General features: G+C 34.2%; 1 protein-coding gene across 14 annotated transcripts; it reads left to right on the top strand.

The window, feature by feature from the left end:
- The first annotated feature begins 15 nt into the window (after positions 1-15).
- Positions 16-18,069, top strand: LOC148279531 (uncharacterized). 14 transcript variants are annotated; one of them, XM_088229787.1, is made up of 18 exons: positions 19-136; positions 269-456; positions 692-1,345; positions 1,877-2,073; positions 3,292-3,435; positions 3,519-3,657; positions 3,956-4,100; positions 5,255-5,435; positions 6,960-7,186; positions 8,875-8,901; positions 9,731-9,896; positions 10,707-10,748; positions 11,960-12,126; positions 13,137-13,229; positions 14,396-14,558; positions 15,514-15,598; positions 15,785-15,937; positions 16,595-18,069. In XM_088229787.1, exons 3-18 carry the CDS (start codon positions 694-696, stop codon positions 16,732-16,734), a joined length of 2,721 nt encoding a protein of 906 aa, XP_088085913.1. In that variant the 5' UTR covers positions 19-136; positions 269-456; positions 692-693; the 3' UTR covers positions 16,735-18,069. The 14 variants fall into 14 exon arrangements, with proteins under 14 accessions (XP_088085912.1, XP_088085914.1, XP_088085911.1 ...); XM_088229786.1 differs by lacking the exon at positions 269-456 and having other exon boundaries at positions 16-136; XM_088229788.1 differs by having other exon boundaries at positions 16-456; positions 13,152-13,229.
- Positions 18,070-19,878: the final 1,809 nt, after the last annotated feature.

Below are 19,878 nucleotides of genomic sequence, written 5' to 3'. Positions count from 1 at the left end.
AATAAAGTGATTTTCTATGACTTTGTTGCATTTGTCTTTGCCGTTTGTCGGCGAGTTGTCCGTTGGCCTCCTGAGATTTTTGACGAGGAAATATCAAGACTCCCTAGCAGAATTCGCCAAATCTACCGTCTTTAAGGTAAGAGGGTAAGATACGAATAAACCAAATCCGCGGAAAAAGTGAATTATTTTCGCTAAACGACAGTTCTACATGTACCCATGTCGCCATGTTGAAATTGTAGTGACCATTATTATGCTTCTTTCATTCTAGCCATGTCAAAGTATTTTTAAAAGTTCAGTTCGTTTTAAATGAGTATACAGTAAGTGTTACCGAAGACTGCAGTTACTGTTTTGTGTTGTGCATTACAAAGTTTAAAGTCAAGTTGATAAAAGTAAATAGTTGAAATGAAAAGTGAAACAAAGTGTCGCTGTCATAGTCTTCAGGGTCGTCGTGTCCAGGTAAGAACGTTCAGGAAGTCTGAAAAGGTTTCCAAATGTAGTCGAATGTATCTGTTAACGCTTTAAGGGCAAGTCCGATTAACTCGCTTTCCTTAGTCGTTAGAGCGAGAAACATCTCCGATTGCGTATGTTTCATTTAATATTTTTTGATGGCCCGATTTTCTTTTTATTATTTTTTGTTTGTTTTGATACATTTCAAAAAGCTTTTGCTAACATGATTTTCGGGGTTTTGTAGGGATGGATTCGGAGGATTCCCGGGAAGGTGCGGCGGATAATGCGAGCTCCTCGAGCGACAGCAGTAGCGGCTCCGCGTCCCCCGCGCGGCCCCGCAGCCCCCCTTCCCAGAGCTCGCGCCCCGCCACCCCCGCCTCCCCCAAGGGGCCGCAGTCTCCGTTGAACTCAAAAGCGTATTCCGAAAAAAGTGATAGAAATTCGGACGCCAACTCCCCCAGTTGGAGACCCCCTTCTCCTAAAAGGGGATACAAAGGGTATTCTCGATCCCCGGATGGTAAGAAGAGCGATTCTGGGGACGATTCTTCCCCCGTTCGGCGTCGCAGTCCATCGAGCCGACCTCGCAGCCCCTCAAGCGAGCCCGGGAGCTCCCCCGGCCGGCCCCACAGCCCTCCTCCCCCTCCGCAGACCGCCCCCTTTGCTCCGCGCTCCCCCGACTCTGAGAGTAATCAGACGCCCCCCGATAAGTGGAGTAACAAAAGCGAGTTTGGCAGCAGGCAGCAGTCGGTGTCACCACTCGGAAGCCCGAAGTGGGACTCATCGAGAAATACCCAAGAAAAGTCTCGCAGACGAACCCATTCCACTAGTGGCTCTAGTAGAGATTCCAGTCCCGAAGATCGCCCTACTAAACACCCTCCCACGGAAGAAATATCTGAAGGTATTGTAATTATAGATTGAGTTTTTCTACTGACATTCCTTGGTGGATTTAGATTATAATTAAAATGTAGTAATTATTAGGTTTTTTTTGCATTATGGAGCCGTTAAAAATATTCTTTTTGTTTGATTTGCTTTTCAAAATCAAATAATAAGCATACATTTTGCAGCATTTTGGATATTGTACCATGTAAATCATTATTACATTTAAATAATAGAATATAATTTCCTACTCGCCCCGATGACAAGTTTTACAAAACTTAAATAATTTGTTTATAATTTTAGTTTTATGACTCCTGTTGGTGGGAGGAATACTTTCCTGAAACTGTTCTTTAAATAAAATAAATTTAATATCACTGTTAGCAAATTTTATTATTTTACAATAATTTTATGTAAATTTTACAAAGTGAATGCCGATTTATTTAATAAAATTAGTAATTTAAACTTTCAGCATTATTTTTAAAGCCATTCTAATAATTACTTCAAACCTATAGATTTAGGTTAACACGTAAATACAATGGTGTAAACATTTCAGGTGAAATGGAGTCCGAGCATGAACAGGACAAGTCCAAGATTGTGGACAAAGAATCCAAAAGCTCCAGTCGGGAGAAGAAAAATTCAGAAAGTAATGTTAATATCAGTCACGAAGATCTGTCGGATGTTTCCGACTTGGAGAGTTTGGGAGCTGCCTCGGAGGATGAGCGCCCAACTGTGAAGAAAAGTCCCATTAGGGTTAGTATTGCTCCTTCAACTGCAATATATCTCAACTTTAGCTCTGGTAAAAAATATTTTTACTATGCCATTATCTTCCTGTGTATTTTTTCCTTTGTTCCTATCTGACCTCCAATATTAATGTTGCACTCCCTACCAATATTCTTACTCTCCTGTGCTCACCCAATATATCATAGGTAAATATACGGTAGAGGAAAATGGCAAATGGGGAGTGGCATCGTGGACATGGAAGTGACAAATTGGCCAGGGGAGTGACATGTACTATTTATTTTGTTGAATTTTATATGAAATCAAACACTGTACTCTATAATCTTCATTATACTCTTCATATAGAACTAAAACAATTGACAATCACTTTTAACATACCTATTTGAAAAAACAAGTAAAATTTTGCTAGTTGTTGTTTTACATGGACTTGTATAAAAATGGTATTATTTGTGAAATATATTAGAAATTATAGTCAATAAGTCTCCCCTTCCAGTTGATAACCATATAGCTAGGCTGCATTTGACTATAGTCAGTTACAAAATAATAACACATTGCATATAAATTCATTATTGCCTTTATGTTCCTAATGGCTATACGAAACTGCATTGGTACACCAACTGCAGCGTATCTTGACCATTTTGTTAAGTGAAGGTAAGATGATCAGTCTTACGCTTGAGATGCCAGTCCCAGAACTACGAGATGTTCCAGTGTATAAATACCCCTCAAATAAATATTTCATATCGACCGTGTCGGGAATCGAACCCAGGCCTTTTGCGTGGTAGGCAAATGCGCTGACCATTTGACCACGAGGCAGACATATACCTAGATAAAATATGTAGATAAAAAAAACTAAGAAACACAACATTGGCTAGAACACTCGAGTAGTGAATTGGAAAATGAATTCATTCTTTATACACAGTTGAGCACACTGCATGTTTCAACTAACTAGAGTATTTGTTGTACGGTTTTTATGAAACCTTGGCTATTATTATCTTAAAATTTCCCCGTGTTTATTAAACCATTCTAGAAAATGAAATATTTTACTTGAGTAAATATTAACTGTGTGGTCATTTTTTAATTACGTGGGCACTTAGTAAATATGTATGTGCATAAGGTTCTAGTAATTCTACTTAACATCTATAAATTAGTTTCAATAGTGTTTCAAAGTCCGCCAATGTACAATTAACATTATGCACAAAAAGTTAAATAAATTAAATTTCCCTCTTGCAGGCACCAGAACATTCAGACAGCAGAGAGTCACCACCTAAATATGAATCTAAAGTGAATGGAAATATTGTTCCCAAGGCCCCTTTGGTGTCTCCCTTAAAAGTAGCAACCAATGGATCAATTTCGGAAACGCCTAAACTGGATAAAGTAAGCTGTACCATATTTATTACTTTTTTTCATTCAGCTTTTTTCCATAAATTTTGAATACAATAATAATGTTTAATTTGCAGATACCACAGGAAAAAACCAGTAAAACTGAGGATGTAGAAGAACAGTTGGATTTTGAAGCGGAAGAAGGGGAATGTATAGAAGCTCCAGAACCAAAACCAAATAATGTCGAGAAAAACTCCGAAGGAGCCAATAAGAAAGGTTAGATTCATTCTTCAAACTGTATAAAGAGATTTGGCCACCTTTGCCATATTTTTCTTAAAGGTTGGAATTAAAACTCTGTTGACACGTAGATATATAATGCATAATGCCACTCCTAAGTCATTTATCGAATCTGGACAAACGACCCTCCTATCTGGAGTCCGCGGCACTACCAAGGGACCACAACCCGTTTCGATTATTTTCCGAAGATTTCCTGTCTAAAAAAAGTTGTGAATGAATTTGATTATTACACAAATTCTTCTGCTGTGGTATTGAATTATTTTTCTCTTCTTTATAGACGATGATGAAGGTTCCGGTGCTGCTTCTTCTCTCGAGGAAGGTGAAGTTTCTGATGAGGAGGAACGTAGACCAGAAGAGACGGAGCCACGTCCAGTGTGCCGATTCTATTCCCGTGGTCAGTGTACGTGGGGAGTTAGTTGCAGGTTTGTTGGTGTACCATTACAAGCTGTTTACATTGTAAATGTTTGGATGTTGTCACAATTTTAACAATCTTGTTATTTAAAGTAAAAATTGCGATCCTCCCTTTAGTGATAGGTAGAGCGGATATAACATCATTTCACTCGTATCCTTATACATGCTTCGCTTCTTCTACATTATCATGTCTTGGATTATTCTGATTTTTTCATGTTCAATTGACAGTGTAATTTTTTTGGCTCGATAGTGTGATCTTTCTTGGTGTTCCATGGCTTCTGCATTACATTGATTGAAAATCTTTTCGCTGTTCTTCCTCTCCATAGACATATTCTCAAAACATTGCAACACCCCTTTTAACACATTCCTGGACATTGTTTTTCATTCCCATACAAATAAGTGTACTATATTTTGAACATATTAAGCCCAGTGACAAGATTTTTCTTCTAGAGTAAACATGCAGATTACACAAATTCTTTAAAGATTCTCGATTTGGAAAACAGTATTTCAAACATTATTTCTTATGGACTATCTTTCTTTGAGGTGATACTTTTGATATATGACTCGCAACACATGTGGCGCTCAACGCGGCCATTTTTGGCATTATTCATTTCTAGAACAAATCGACCAGTTGACATTTCAATTGTAATGAAATACCTTATACTGACTAAATTCATTGTGCTATTTTTTATGAACTTTTATACAAGTTATGTGTTAAATTAATGGATAATATAGTTACACAATATTATATATCATGAAGTTATGTCGTTTGAGTTGATTTCTTAGATTGGAGTTGTTGTATCACGCAGAACTACAGAAAAAAAAGCAATTTACAGTTTATATCACTTACATTATATTATGTACCTACTATGTAGGTGCAAATAAATTATCATTTTTATAGCTTACCTGTAAATTAAATCACCGTTCGCCACTGCTGCATATCCTCTTGAGCAAAAATGTAATATTTACAATCAAACCGCAAAAATAACAAAACATAGAATTTTTCAAAGCTTTCATTGTACCCCTCACTGTGTAGTATTGTCAATTTGTGATCAATTAAATACACATGGCCAGTTCAATCACCTTATTCTAGTTTCCCCGTATGACACTGAAGGAATACAGTGTGTGTTTGTGGTGTAATGATCCTTCGTGTAACATGTTTCAGGTTTCTGCACCCAGGAGTGACGGACAAGGGTAATTATATAATGTTTGACATGGTGAGGGCCATGCCTCTGGGGTATGGGGTGCAGCACCCCCCTCCCCACTCGGCTGCCCCCCACCCCGCCCTGCTGGCGAGCTCGCGCACCGAGAGCGCCTGGGAGAGGGGACTGAGGACAGCCAAGGAGGTAATACCACCCTTCACTCACCATCATCTTTATTGTGTTCTTCAATTATCGATAACTATTTTCAACAATGTTTTGGGTATGCCTAAATTTTTGCAGACAGGCTGGATTTCCTCCTAGGGAGTTATTTAAATCTATTTTTTTTGCAACAGAGAGGGAAAACATTTTTGAGAAGGGAATATGGAAGTCTAGGCATTTACATTACAACCAGGTCATAAGCCCTGTTGTAAATGCCTAGACTTCCATACTCCCTTCTCCAATAACCAATTTATTTTTATATACACTGGAACCTCTTTTTCCATGGAGGATACATTCCTCATAGTACCGTGTAAAAAAAAAAGTAAATAAAACAATGCTGGATAGGTTTTCTTGTATACAATTTGAATCAAGATTTCAAAAAACTGAAATTGTTTACTACAGTAATACCCCTGTTTTACGCTTTTCAAGAGAGCAACAAAAAAGTGTAAAACTGAGGAAAACTTTAAAGTGACTAAATGAAAAATGTATGGAAATAATGAAATTTTATTAAAATATAATTATTGTACAAGACTATACTAAATATACTGCAGAAAAATTGTAAGAACTGTCATGATTGGGGATTATTCACATTTACCAATGATATAATTAAAAATATTTAGTATTTTTTCAAACAATACTGCAATGTGTTATTTTTTATTGAATTGAAAAAAATATAAACACAAATAATTGTATGTAGGTACTTAACATTAAAAATACGAAAATAAAAATTTGAATTAGCATAAAATGCATACAACGATTTTTTCCCTAAATATTGGAAAATTGTATTTATATGCTATCACTTTTTTTAGTATGGCACCACAAAATTTCAACTATCATTTACATCGCGGACTGTTTCACACATTTATGATAACTGTTCAAACTATCTCCTTTTCACATTATGTGTGTATAACATCAAATAATATTTATATTGCCAATTTTTTTAACTTTTTGCATCGTAATTTATTAATGTAAAGACTTTATTCTTCCTAAACATGCGTCAACTTAATTTGTCACTATTTTGTAAAATGTCAAAATTAGACACTTAAACAAAATGGTCAATTACACTGCACCTACTTTGAATTTAGTTTGAGACAATAATTTACACATTTTTTTATTTACCTCTATTTTATTCTCTATTCACGTGGCGGCGTGCGGCTCGTCTTTTGATAGATCGAATAAGGTATGAAAAAAATTCGACATAAAACCACCGGGGTGGGGTTATGAAAAATGTTAATTGTGGGGAAAATTTAATGAGAATGTATGGAAAATAGTGGGACCTAAATATTTCGGTGTAAAAAGCGGGAAAACGTATAATCGAGGAACGTAAAAATGTGGTTTTACTGTATTTATTTTACCTTAACATGACATCAAAATATTTGAAAAAAATCGTAATAAAGATTATTCACTATTCTATCATATATTATAGGTTGAACAGGAGTATTTAATTTAGAATAAAACATAGTAGTGCTGATGAGGGTTTTTATCTAACAAAAATAATTATCTTTGCAGATGATGCGTAAGGCTACCAAGCGTAAGGAGCAAGACACGGATTTCGAAGAAAAAAAGATGCACCTTAGCCTTGCCACTTCTGGGCGAGCGGGATCCTTGGGTCCTGACGAGGAACTGGATCCGGAATTGGCTGCGTACGCAGGTTACCCCGCCCCGCGCTCCCCCCTCCCCACCATCAAAAGGGAAAGAGAGCGAGAAAGGGAGGAATACTACCGCCAGGCAGAGAGGTATGAGATCACAATATTCTGCCACTTAACACGGAGACAGCATTCCGCTATTGTTTTCCAATCCATTATGGCCATATTACATTGATTTGAAAACTGATCAAATTTGGACTGTGAAAATTTAATATAATACTTTTTAAAAAATGGAAAACAGATCACGAAAGATTCTAATGAAATATCCATCTAATTTCTAATTCCTTAATTTATTCTGCATGCGCATGCTCTTATTGAGTACATATTTATGGTTATAAACATATATATCCAGAAAGTAAGTTCCGTTTGTATTTCTTGCCATGAAGTGCTGCGATCGCAGTTTCGCGCATGTGTGATCCTTTCCATGATCTATTGAGAAAGAGTTGACGCCATTATGAGTTAGCTGACTGTTGTGTATGCTTCGTGGTGCTTGTTTCAAAAGCTAAATAAAATTGAAAATAAGGTCAGCAATAAGTTTCCTTAATACCAAGAACATTAAACCAGTCCACATTCATTGTAAGATTTGCAGAGAACATGTGATAAGTGATTCAATAGTTAGGAAATGGGTAAGACAGTTCAATGAGGGTCATGATAATATGCACGACGACGAACGAAGTGGGTGTCCATCTTTGGTTAATGATGAACTGGTTCGTCAATGTTGATGAAATTGCACTGGTTTAATATTCTTCTCATTAAGGAAACGAATTACAGACCTTTTCCCACAAGCTGTGGGATTTTATTCGGCATTTCAAACAAGCACCACGAAGCGTACACAACAGTCAGCTAACTTATGATGGTATCAACGCTTCAATAGGTCAGGGAAAATACCACACACGTGCAGAACTGCAAACGCAGTGCTGTGATGGCAAGAAATACTCCCTTGATTTCCTGGTACAGAAATATTCCACACCGGGAAATCACATGAAAATAATGTGTAATATAATCATATTCATTTGTTACTTTTTAGACTAATTTCAAAACAGAAAAACGTACTGCCCAGTAGTAAAAATTTGCAAAATTAGCTACAAGATATCTTGTTCACTTTTCTGATTCACGTAATGTGGCCAAATCTGTAGCTGCAATCCTTGGTACACATTTAAAAAAAAAATTACGTTAGTCATTGGTTTTTGCTGCCTACTTAATAAGAAAGTTCAGTGATTTTTTTCTTTGTTAATAGACTATTAAACCAAAACAAAAAAAATATATATACAGTATTATCAGCGCTATAATTTTTTTAAGTTTTGTATTTCTGAAATTAGTCCGGATGTGACACCTCAAGTTCCTTCCGCTTCTTCTCGGTCAGTTCTGTGGAATGGTCCGTTGACGACAAGTAAACCGGAAATCTTTTCACAACTCTTTTATCAGTGGTTGATTCATATGAACTAGTGACGTAGTTCAAATTAGTTAGTTTTTATTTTAAAAAAATTTGTACGTTTTCAAGAAACTTTGTTTTACAATTTAATGCTCTAATTTTTACTGCGCGTAAGAAAACATTTTTTATATCCAATTTCCCTTAGGGATGAAGTTCCTCATTATCCAATACTTGTGAAATCGCAAAAAAAAATTCTTACATAAGTTGATTATTTCAATGTATGTTTTATATATTCCAAATTAATAGTGTTATGTGAAATTATAATGTATTATGTACACATTTATGTTTTTTTTTTTTAACAAATTGGCTTTCGCTTTACTAAACAATACCGTGTTTTTTTTTTCAGGGAAGAGTATTACAGACAAATTGAGAGGTATGCACTTGCAATATTAGTGTATTATCATCTTTTTCTTTCTATTTTTAAGAAATTATAAATCCATGAATAAATAAATAAATTTTTAATTATTTGAAATACCAAATTTAAGTTGATTGATCATTCCAAGTTTAGTGATAAAAGAAGTATAAAATTATAAAACCTCATTACATTCTTGACTCTATTTAAGGCTCGTAAAATTTTATTGCATTCTAGTTTACAAAATTTCAATATCCACTTGATAGTTAATTTTTTTTAAACATATTAAAATACATATTAAGAAGCATATATATGTCATTATTGTGGATTTGATTAAGGGTATTTAAATCAGAAGGATATGGTATTGATAAATTGAAAAACATGTCATATTTACTGCATTATTGTGGGTATTTAAATTTAAATAATCATCATCATTCCTCTTTCCTCACCTAATGGTGCATAGAGCTCTGAATTGGTGTACCAATTGCAGTGTACCTTGATCGTTTTTGTTACATGAAGGTAAGATGATCAGTCTTACGCTTCAGATTCCAGTCCAGGGACTATGAAATATTCCAGCCTAAAACAACTTTTAAATACATATGTCAACCATGTCAGAAATCAAACAGGAGGCCCTTTGCATGGTAGGCAAATATAGTAAAAGTCAAATTCAAAAATCACACTATTCGAATTTGGAATGTTTTGGTTATGAACTACAATTCGTTACCATCGCCTGTAAACTAGTTTTTTTGTGGGCAAAAAGATATCATATCTTATCAATTCATATAGTTCCATTTAATTTATTTCAATTTTAAAAAATTTCGTAATTACTTAATCTTCGTTTGGTTGACAGAAGGGCAGTTTACGAGGAAGTTCCACGCGCCGTAGTCTACCCACCCCGCGAGCGTGCGCGTGTTCCAAGATATTCCTCCCGTATTGAAGGACCCCCGGAAGACTCTCCCCCTCACCACTACTACCAAGAAAAGGGGACGCCGGTAGACATAGCGCATCATAAATCTGTAAGAATAAAATAATAATTTTTCATTTCATTAAAAATAATGTAATAGCTACCTATATGTAAATATATAATAAAAAAATAACTATGTTAACTTTAAATGCCAACCAAATTTAACAATTTTTTTATGCTTTTGGGGAAAAAAATAATATTGTGAATGGTGATAGATATTTTTAACGATATCATGCGGGATTTAAAGTGGAATTGTTTCTATTAATTTTAGGTAGTTTTTTAAAACGGCGGCAAAATATTATTTGTTATAGGCAGGCAGCCTTTGCTGGTGCGCCTATATTTGTGTTCTGGTTTTTGTCTGCGTTCTTCTTTCTGTAAAAAAGTATCCAAACTGTTTTAGAACTGCTAAACCGAAATTAAACGGACAACTGGGCTTGGAAATTTATTCAATTCTGAAACCACCCTGCTTGAAAGAAAGTTTTTTTTAGGATTAATGTGGAATTGAGGACGATAGAGCTTCCAGTTATGACCCTGTAAATTTGTGTTGGGATTTAATTGATGCATCTCGTGCAGGGGGCAGTCATAGTAATCATTGAGTATCTTAGTTTTCTATCAAGTCTCCCCTCTTCCGTCAAAAATTTAAAAAAATGCATTAATCTGTAATGATTTCTCGTCATTAAATTTATTTGATGAATGGATTTTAAAAATCATCTTTGCTTTGATTTCAACATAAATTGTTTTAGTCTTCTAAAACATGTGATAACAACTCTAATAATTGTGAATAGCTTGAGGTTGAATGTAATTGATAAATCTTAATTTCATTTGTATTACTAACATTGTTTTTTATTTCCTGGGAACGAAGATTGAAGAGAGGCAAGTTCAACCCCAAGGACAACACAAGCCTGTAATTACTTTCTTCATATTACAATATGTAGATAATAACCACCATTGTATTAGTTTCAAACAGTTGTAGTGAGTGTCACATGTTTGTTTTTTTTTTAGAAATATTTTGATGTTTACAAATTTATTATATATTATTATATATTATGTGTATCTAGAATTTATCACTTTTACAAGGGTGAAACAATTTTAAAAAAAAAGTTAAAACAAACAGGGCACTTAAAAAGTAAAGTAAATCATCATGTAGATTCGCCATTGTAATATTTAGCCCATATTTTTTTTTTAAACTTGTTTGTTTGTACTTTACAAATTATGTAATAGAATAAAACCACAGTGAAACCTCATTTTTTTTATTTTCGAATATGGGGAGCCTTACTTTCTTTGTGAATTCAAAAAATATTTACAATAACAATTACTTTGTCCCAAGATCATAAAATTAAGCGCAGTTGGCGAAATTTATAAAAATTTTCAATCTTAAATCACTTACCTGAAATAACCACGTACAATTATTTATTGAAAAATGCCATTTTTACGTTTATTTTCAATTTTACAAACCTAGTTTTGTAAAATTTCCATTGAAAATAAACGTAAAAATGGCATTTTTCAATAAAAAAATTATAAAAGTGCCACCTATGAATAATTAGTTTCATATTTTCGTTTAGAATCACCTTAACACTATTTTTTGTGTTATGCAAAATATCTATAAGTATATTTTTATTTCCTAGAATGTCATAATAGTCACTGCTTTCTTCTGTAACATTTATAAAAGCATGTACATATCATCATGATCGTAGAACAAAGATGCATGAGATTTTCTTTAACTTTACTTGTGAGCGGTTCAAATTTTTACACTACTATGTCATAACTTGATAAGTACAAAGATATGTAATTTGATACTTGTGTTGGTTAAATATATACATTTTTTTAAAACCTGGAATATAAAGCTTTTATATAACCTTTTCAAGATCAAATATGAAAGAAAGTCAACGTCGCATTTTTCGCACATCCGTCGTTGTTCTACGATCATGACGATATATAATCTAAGTAGAATTAATGTATCACTTTGTGTGCGTTAAATGTATTTATTTATTTAGTGGTAGCGTGTTTGATTACTATGAATAAAGTCTCTTAAGTTATGAGCTTTTTTGAAATATGTACCTACATCATTTTTTACATTAGACTGTTTGATAGAATGGGTTCTGGTTATTATTCTAGCGCCGACCACGCACAACACGTGAAGTAATCGTCCAAAAGGCCATGGTGTCTGCTCGAGCGGACGAGTGGGCGGATCCGTGGATGAGGAGTGGCGGTCGCAATGCTCCGGCAGAGAGGAGAAGGAAGCCCGGAAAATACAGTTCAGCAAGCTCATATTCTTCATCGAGGTATGATCTGACTCAGATCTTAGTCACAAAATATATTACGAACAAAGTCGACATCCGCGTGGTCATTCATTAAAATTGGACACAGCTTTTTTCATGTCCAACGTAGATCCATAAGTAGAACGTCTTGACCGAGGACCGAGACTCGACCATTTGAATGGCGAAGTTGCGCGACACTAAATGTACCCCAACTGATTTTTTTTTTTTTTGCGATCGTAAAGAACAGAACATAATCGCGGATGGATTGCAATTCTTAGTTGGTCTCTATATAAACTGATTATTTTTGTACATAAATATTATATTTTCAAAGTAATACATAACTAAAATTTTGTACTCTCTTCTGATGTGAATTGACTTATGCAAAATATTGTGCCATAATATTGAATTACTGTCTTATGCAAACGAGAGGCAAAAAAAACAATGATTAGAAGATTTTTTACATTTTAATGTTCTTGGTTAATTCTAAAAAATGAAAAGTTCTATACTCTTGAAGTGCTTTTGAATTTATTGATTTTATTTGTGTGCCATTACCAAGTTTCTCGTCAACTTGCTGCATTTAGTCATTCTATCAATAGTTTAGTTTTTAAAAATATCCAATGAAAAAAAAAAAAAAATTTTTCAAATATACATGTTTTGCGCACTTTGTTACTAAGTTAAGCACCTTGTTTGGATTGACTAACTGATTTGTGTTTATATTCCTTCCTTCCCACACATCCAAATATCCATTCCTGTAACAATCACACCATATATCATAATACATTTCCTCTGCTTAATTGCTTAAAACCCTTCACTTATCCATTCACCTATCGTATCCGGCGTTGCTTACTTGATTATCCTATTGGCAATTCATATAACATTACTCGGTGTAATATTCTATCATTCTTCCTGATAACTATTCCCGCTTCCCGCTCGGTTATGTCATTTCATTGGTGGTTTACTAATACGGTTGTGTATGCGGGTGATTGTTTTCATCTGGTTTCCTTTGGTTGACATGTCTACCTCTGTTCCACCAGTTCCTCTGATTCTAGCTCTCGGTCGTCAAGTTCAGCTAAGTCCCCGTCACGACCATCGACCAAAAGGAATGCGAGATCGCCACCACGACAAAGGTAATAATAATATCCACTATACTACCTATTATGCTATGGACTTTATTTAGTTTTTGCGTTAAAACTAATAGCATGAAAGTGGAAGCAGCTAACGTAGTATATCAAGTGAGTAGCATTCCGTTCTCACTGCCAGAAACCACAGAAAAATGTCTGTGAAATTAAAATCTTCGTCCAACAATGTTGCGAGTATGTTCAAATGTTTGCAGACAGGCTGGATTTCCTCCCTGGGGAGTTATGCATAGTTTCAGCTCCTTTACTTCACAAAAGTCAACAGATGGAAGAATTGAGGAAATGTAGATGTTTAAACATGGGCAGAATGGTGAATGTTACACAGTGTGTAAAGTGGCCGCTTAAACCAGCCAGGTCATAAGCTCTGTAAATGCCTAGACTTCCATATCCCCTTCTCAAAAATGATTTCCCTCTCTATTGCAATAAATTGAATCTTTATCATAAAAAAATGGAAGTACATAGTCATTGTCCTGCGGTGTTATTCTGAACCGCCCTCGCAGCCGTAGAAAACACTTTCATCTTGTGTATTAACATACAAAATAAAAGTGTTTTCTACGGCTGCGAGAGTGTTTAGAATATCACCCCTGAAATAATATAAAATGTTATTTAACAAAACAAATCTCCACTTGTGGGGTAAGTCACTGGAAGATGTCTCTTTGGATTCCACTTACTTTCCAGCAGAGCAATCATTAATACTTTATCAAGCATTTTTGAATATTTCTTAATGACCTACTAATATGTACATATTTCAAAGGCATTTTTACCTGTCCACATGCTTAATATTTAAAGCTAGTATTATAATTTTAAATCTTAAAATTATGGTGCTAAATCTTAAAACTGGTCAAAATGCATATCGTTGCCTTAATTTGAATGCAACCTAGGTCACTAGATGATAACTTTACAAGAGAAAATAAAAATGTCATAAATCATTTATTTTTTATGAAACTTTAGTGTCTATTTTACTAAATATTTATGATTACATGATTTTAAAGAGTTTTGTCCTAACAAATGTAAATTACTGTACTACTGACCACTTGCTGACTTGCACTGTATTCCAAGGCATATACATCTTCTTTGAGATACGCGTTTTACAAAAATAGTTTTACAGTAATAATATTTATTTTCGGCAATTAGTAATCGTCATTTTCTATCAACAGAGTGGCTCGACCCGCACTGTCTCCCTCTGTGATAGTTCAGGAGCGCCGGGCGGCCACCGCGCGTGCCCTCGCCATGAACCCCCCCGCCCCCTCAGCGCGGCGCCGCGTACCCTCCCCTGCTGCCGCCCGCCAGCACGCAGCCAACCCCCCTCCCCCACCAAAGGTACCACTGCGTGATTTCATTTATCGCGATGTTCATTTTGATGCAAAATAACAATCAAACTACGATGATATGTCTCACTCCCCTGTCAAGAGTCCCACAAGTCTAAAATTTCATAGAGTAATAAAATGGCAGCCTTCGTGGTGTAGTGGTTAAGATGTTTAACTCACGCACGGAAGATTCGAGGTTCGATTCCTGGTGAAAACACAATCAATTAAATGTGTTTTTTTTTTAAGCCTGGGTAATGTAATTCTACACTGTAATTGGGCCTAAATTAGTATGTATTCAAATGGTTTATTTTGCAGACCGGTAACTCTGGTATAAAAACATTAATTTATATATTATTTTATTTATTGGTTTTCAATATCAAAACAGGTGCAGAAATAACAAATGACGCTTTTTTAGTACACAAATGGGCCTCCTGGCCTGTTGTGCAAAAAAAATATTCAGAAAAAGAATGGTCTATGCTCAGAAGTGAAGTCTTTGCGGGCATTTTTTCAAAATTGCACTTATCTGGCTGAAGTTGTATTTTTTGTAAGATCAATTTTTTTTTGTCAATAGTATTTTTGTATTTTGCGAAAGTTCTAATGTATTGTAGTTTGGAAAAATAAACAAATAAAAAAAATCTGTGTATGTTTATCTACTACTTTGATTTCCATTAAAAGCTGAAGTGCATTGATGTTTATTGTCCATAAGTGATAGTATAGTGCCCGGAGGTTTAAAATGAAATTAGTTTATTTATAATATTGTACAGTATTGAAACAAGATGGCATTCTATTAACATGGTCAAAGAATTAAGATTTACTGTGGATGCTCAAAATGTATAATGTTATCTGTGGTGTCTAACAAATGGAATATCACATGTGTAACAAAAGCATCACCTACAGAGTAACATACATCAAAGATACTACAAAGATATGTCTGTAATTTGTACTAATAATTTGGATTTCCTTACCAGGGTGGAGTAGATGCTTTTGGAAGAACAAAACCAACCAAACCAAAACCACGAAAGCGATACTCCAAATCCTCGTCATCGGGATCAGGTAAAGCAATATTTTTCATTGATTATTATTTTTTTAAATTAAAAAAATTTCATTATAAGATGGAATAAAAATTGAACTCTATTTTTGTGGTTTAAATTCGTATTTTGATTCACCTATTTAAATTTTGAGGAACTTTTGTAATTCGTAAAGAATTGTATTACTTACATACGCATGTTCTTGTTACAGACTCATCATCAAGTTCCAGTGATTCTGACTCAGAGTCAGGAAGCTCTAGTACTACTTCTGGTAGTGCCCCTCGGCGCACTGCCCCTCCCCCCGCCCCTGCCCCTCCGCCTACTCTCCCGCCCAGACAAACAGACACCAAAAAAGATGGAATAGGTATAAACTTACCACTCATAATTTATTTATTAGCTCTTCTTTTTGTACATTTTAAAACTTAACAGTACATTTTTAATTACAGAGTACATTTATAAATGTAACGTTTAAATATTATTTATACATTTCAATTGATTATGTAATTCTAGTGAACGAAAAATTGGATCTTTGAATATAATATGGCAAGAAATCTCAATAGAAAGCTAAATATGAAATCTGGAAAGTTAAATGTTTTTATTTATTATGATTTTTGTTATAATAAATAAAAACATCAACAAACATAACTGTATTGATGAATAGTACAGTTCTGTGTGTGTGAAATGGAATCAGAATCCTGGATGTTTATTTTCCGGTCAATGGCTACTCTAAGGTAAAAATCCCGGAAAAGGAAATTGTCCGCTCCGTAGTGTAATGGTTGAGGCATTCACTTACCACACTTTGAGATCCTAGGTTCGATATCTGGCAGGGTGGAGATTAAATATTGTTATACGATGTTTCTACACTGCAATATTTCATCGTTCCTGGACTGGCACCTGAAGTGTGAAGACTGAAGACTGATTTACTCCGCATTTGGTTTACCGAGACAGTGCCCTGTGCACAATTGGGCCCGGATAAGGGCGTGATGATAGTGATTATTTATTTACTACCATTTTTTTTTAGATCCAGTTTCCAAAAAGAGGGCAGCTACTTCCCCAGTTAACAATATACCAGCGAAGCGGCCAGTTTCACGGCGGGAAGAACTCCTCAAACAACTCAAGGCTGTTGAAGACGCTATCGCCAGGAAGAGATCTAAGATCTGAGGGAGAAATTGTCTCGTGATATAGGATTCTTCTCTAGTTCTCTCGAATGTTAATTGACCCTCATACATTCCCCTTTACGCTTAAAGTCGAATGGGTCTTTCAAGATTTGGTGTTTGCCAAACACATCCGTTTGTTTATAGAGTTAAAAAGTATTTTTATTATTCGTAATTACTACATTCTCGAAGTATGAACGCACTGCTTAATTTAGTACCATATCAGAATGTTATAAACCGCATACATTAAAAATAGTTTGAGTGTTCCGGAATGTGTGGTTGTTCAAATGTTTTTTTTAGGACAGAATCGTGTCAATTACATCAATCTTATTTCTATTGTTTGTTATAATATTATGATAAAGGAAAATGATTCCACGAGTGTAGTTTGTTCTTGTGCTTCAATTAATTTCACTACTTACATGACTTGTTTGTTGACTGATTTACCACAAAATGATTAGTTAGCACTTTTTTGAATTGGCTTATTGATGTGATATTTTTTTAACACAAGTTGCCAAATACACAATTCATTATTGTATTGAATAAACAGTGATATGATGATATTGATGACGCTTGCGAGTAGAATTTTTGTGTAAAGATTAAAAATAAAAAGTAATCAGTTATATTCAACAATTTCCCATTTTTATGTTTTGTGATACAATCATTTAGACTTGTGATTTCAGTAATACAGATTTTAAATAAATCTAGCTACATACTTGGTTATGTATTTATATTTCTCAAATCATCAACAGAATTTGTAATATATGTATGTTGTATGTATTTAGATAGTAAATACTTATATAATATCCACAAGTATTAAATTGATAATCTTGTTGTGTTAAAATAAATATTTGTCAAGATGTGACACAGTTTAAAATTTGCAAACCTTAAACAATCAGGCTTGTAATGCTATGTTTACCAAGGAAAGGTTCATTTAAAACAAATAAAGTATCTAAATCATTATTTAATTGTTCACTATGCACTCCTGTTGATTTTCCACAAGTACTATTACAAATTCCTGTTTTTCAATGTTTCAAAATCTGTGAAATAATCACAATTTTGTTTTTGAAGTAACAAATATATCCCTTATATATAAAAAATAAATATTTTTCTTGTGTAGTTCCGTAGAAAGTGCTCCAGTTTTTCGCTAACTCAACTTGAGGTTTTTCAGCCCAGTGAACAAATTTGCTTTAGTATTTTAACTCCCAATGAGCATTCTTTTATATAGGGCTGTAGGATTTGCCATAACCCATAAAATATTATGTAAAATTACAACCATTTGACATATTAAACTGAATTCTTAAATGTCTGTAATTAAATTGCAAGTAAATATTTTTACCTATAATCCTGGTGTTTTAATTTTACATGTATGATTCCTTTTTCCCATCCTTTAACACATCTTAATTTGACTGAGAGATGATGGAAACAGAGTTAAATAGCTCATTGAATTGTTCAGAAAAATATGATGGAATAATAAATGTAATAAATAATTGAAGTAAAATGGAATAATCTGATCACTATTGTCAGAGGCGCGAAAAAATCAGTATTTTGGGAAGCACAAATATTTCTAGGCAAGCGCTGGATAAACATCGGCAGAATAGCAAATATCATACAGTGTGTAAAGTGATCACCTAAATCAACCAATAGCAAGGTCATAAGCCCTGTAAATACCTAGACTTTCATATTCTACCATCATGAAGAGCTTCACAATATCTGCTAAAATTATAATAAAAATACCAAGTCAGTCCTTCAATGCTGAGGATCATGACCACCATGAACACTTCTGATTAGTCCGTTCCACTCCAGTCTGTCCTCAGCCCGACAAACTGACACATCAAATTTTAGCCCCATAGCCTCCTTTATTTGGTCAGTCCATCTGTATGGGATTCTACCCCGGCTTCTCCTTCCTTCAACTCCGCCAGACATTATTGCCTTTTCTAAATTGTCTGGCTCACGTCTAGCAAAATGTCCAAATTAATAATAAATACATTTCATTCAATAGTAATTAAACTAAGGAAACATGTGTATCTCTTTCTTACATGAATTATTGCATGTGTATCATGATTCAATAAATCTCTATGTCTGCCCTCCGTATGAAGAGTGCAGTAGGTACCGCAAAACCGTTTGGTACCAAATTTACCAAAATCAGATGGAAATATGTTTTTTTAAAGGTTGATCATAGATTTGACTGTTTGGGCGAAATATCTATCCAGGGCAAAATTGGACGGTTTCGCGGTAATAGAAAATAATGTTGTTTTTTATGTAGTTTCAACACTATGCATGTATCACTATATGCCATATAGCAAAAGAAAGGAAAAAACTGAGATTATTTTAGTTTTTATTTTATTAAGATAATTATTAAATTTATAACATAAATAAAACTAAATTAAAGATAATAAACTAAAAATCTAGTTACTGCAGTTTTGTTTCCCGGATTTCATGGTTCGTGAAGGAATATTGATATGTAAGACTAAAATAAAGATCTTTCCTTCGTGATTCCGAATCCGTATGTCGTCAAGAATGCTAGATATTGCACTCGTAAGGACGGCAGATGTGGCTAGTATAGGAATAACGTGTCTATTTACGTCGCAGACTAAACTTTTACTAATAACTGATAACCAAGTAAATAAACATATTGAGTGACCTATAAATATTTAAACGGCGATCACGAAGACGGGAGATATAAATATGGCTAGTAAAGTGGATACATAGTGCCAGACAGTGGTTTGTATTCCAAATAAATAATAAAAACGCTGGTTGAAAGATATGATGTACCAATTTCCTCAGAAGTTAAATAAAGCGAAAATGACAAAATTCAAAATAGAAAAAAACTGACGACTCGACATACGTCAATGAAAACATTATTTTTTGTGATATAACATTTGCTTGACGCTCAAGTAAACAAATCTGATAGATTTATTGAATATTTGAAACACCTCGAAATACAAATTTTAATTGTTTTTATTTTATCGTATGAAACTGGTAATTTGAAATTACCCTAAAGCAATAAACCCGCCTCTATATATTATAACAAATTAATTATAGCATAGGTATATTACAAATACACAGTGTATAATAAATCAGTATTTAATTTTGTAAAGCCCCTTGTGGTTATTAAAACACGAAAATGGGATAACATCTTTATTTAGGTACT

The sequence above is a fragment of the Micrasema longulum genome, unplaced genomic scaffold (assembly GCF_059751315.1).
Source record: "Micrasema longulum isolate JH-2025_06_02 unplaced genomic scaffold, ASM5975131v1 h1tg000708l, whole genome shotgun sequence".
NCBI classification, from domain to species: domain Eukaryota; kingdom Metazoa; phylum Arthropoda; class Insecta; order Trichoptera; family Brachycentridae; genus Micrasema; species Micrasema longulum.
This window is presented reverse-complemented; position numbering and strand designations above follow the sequence as displayed.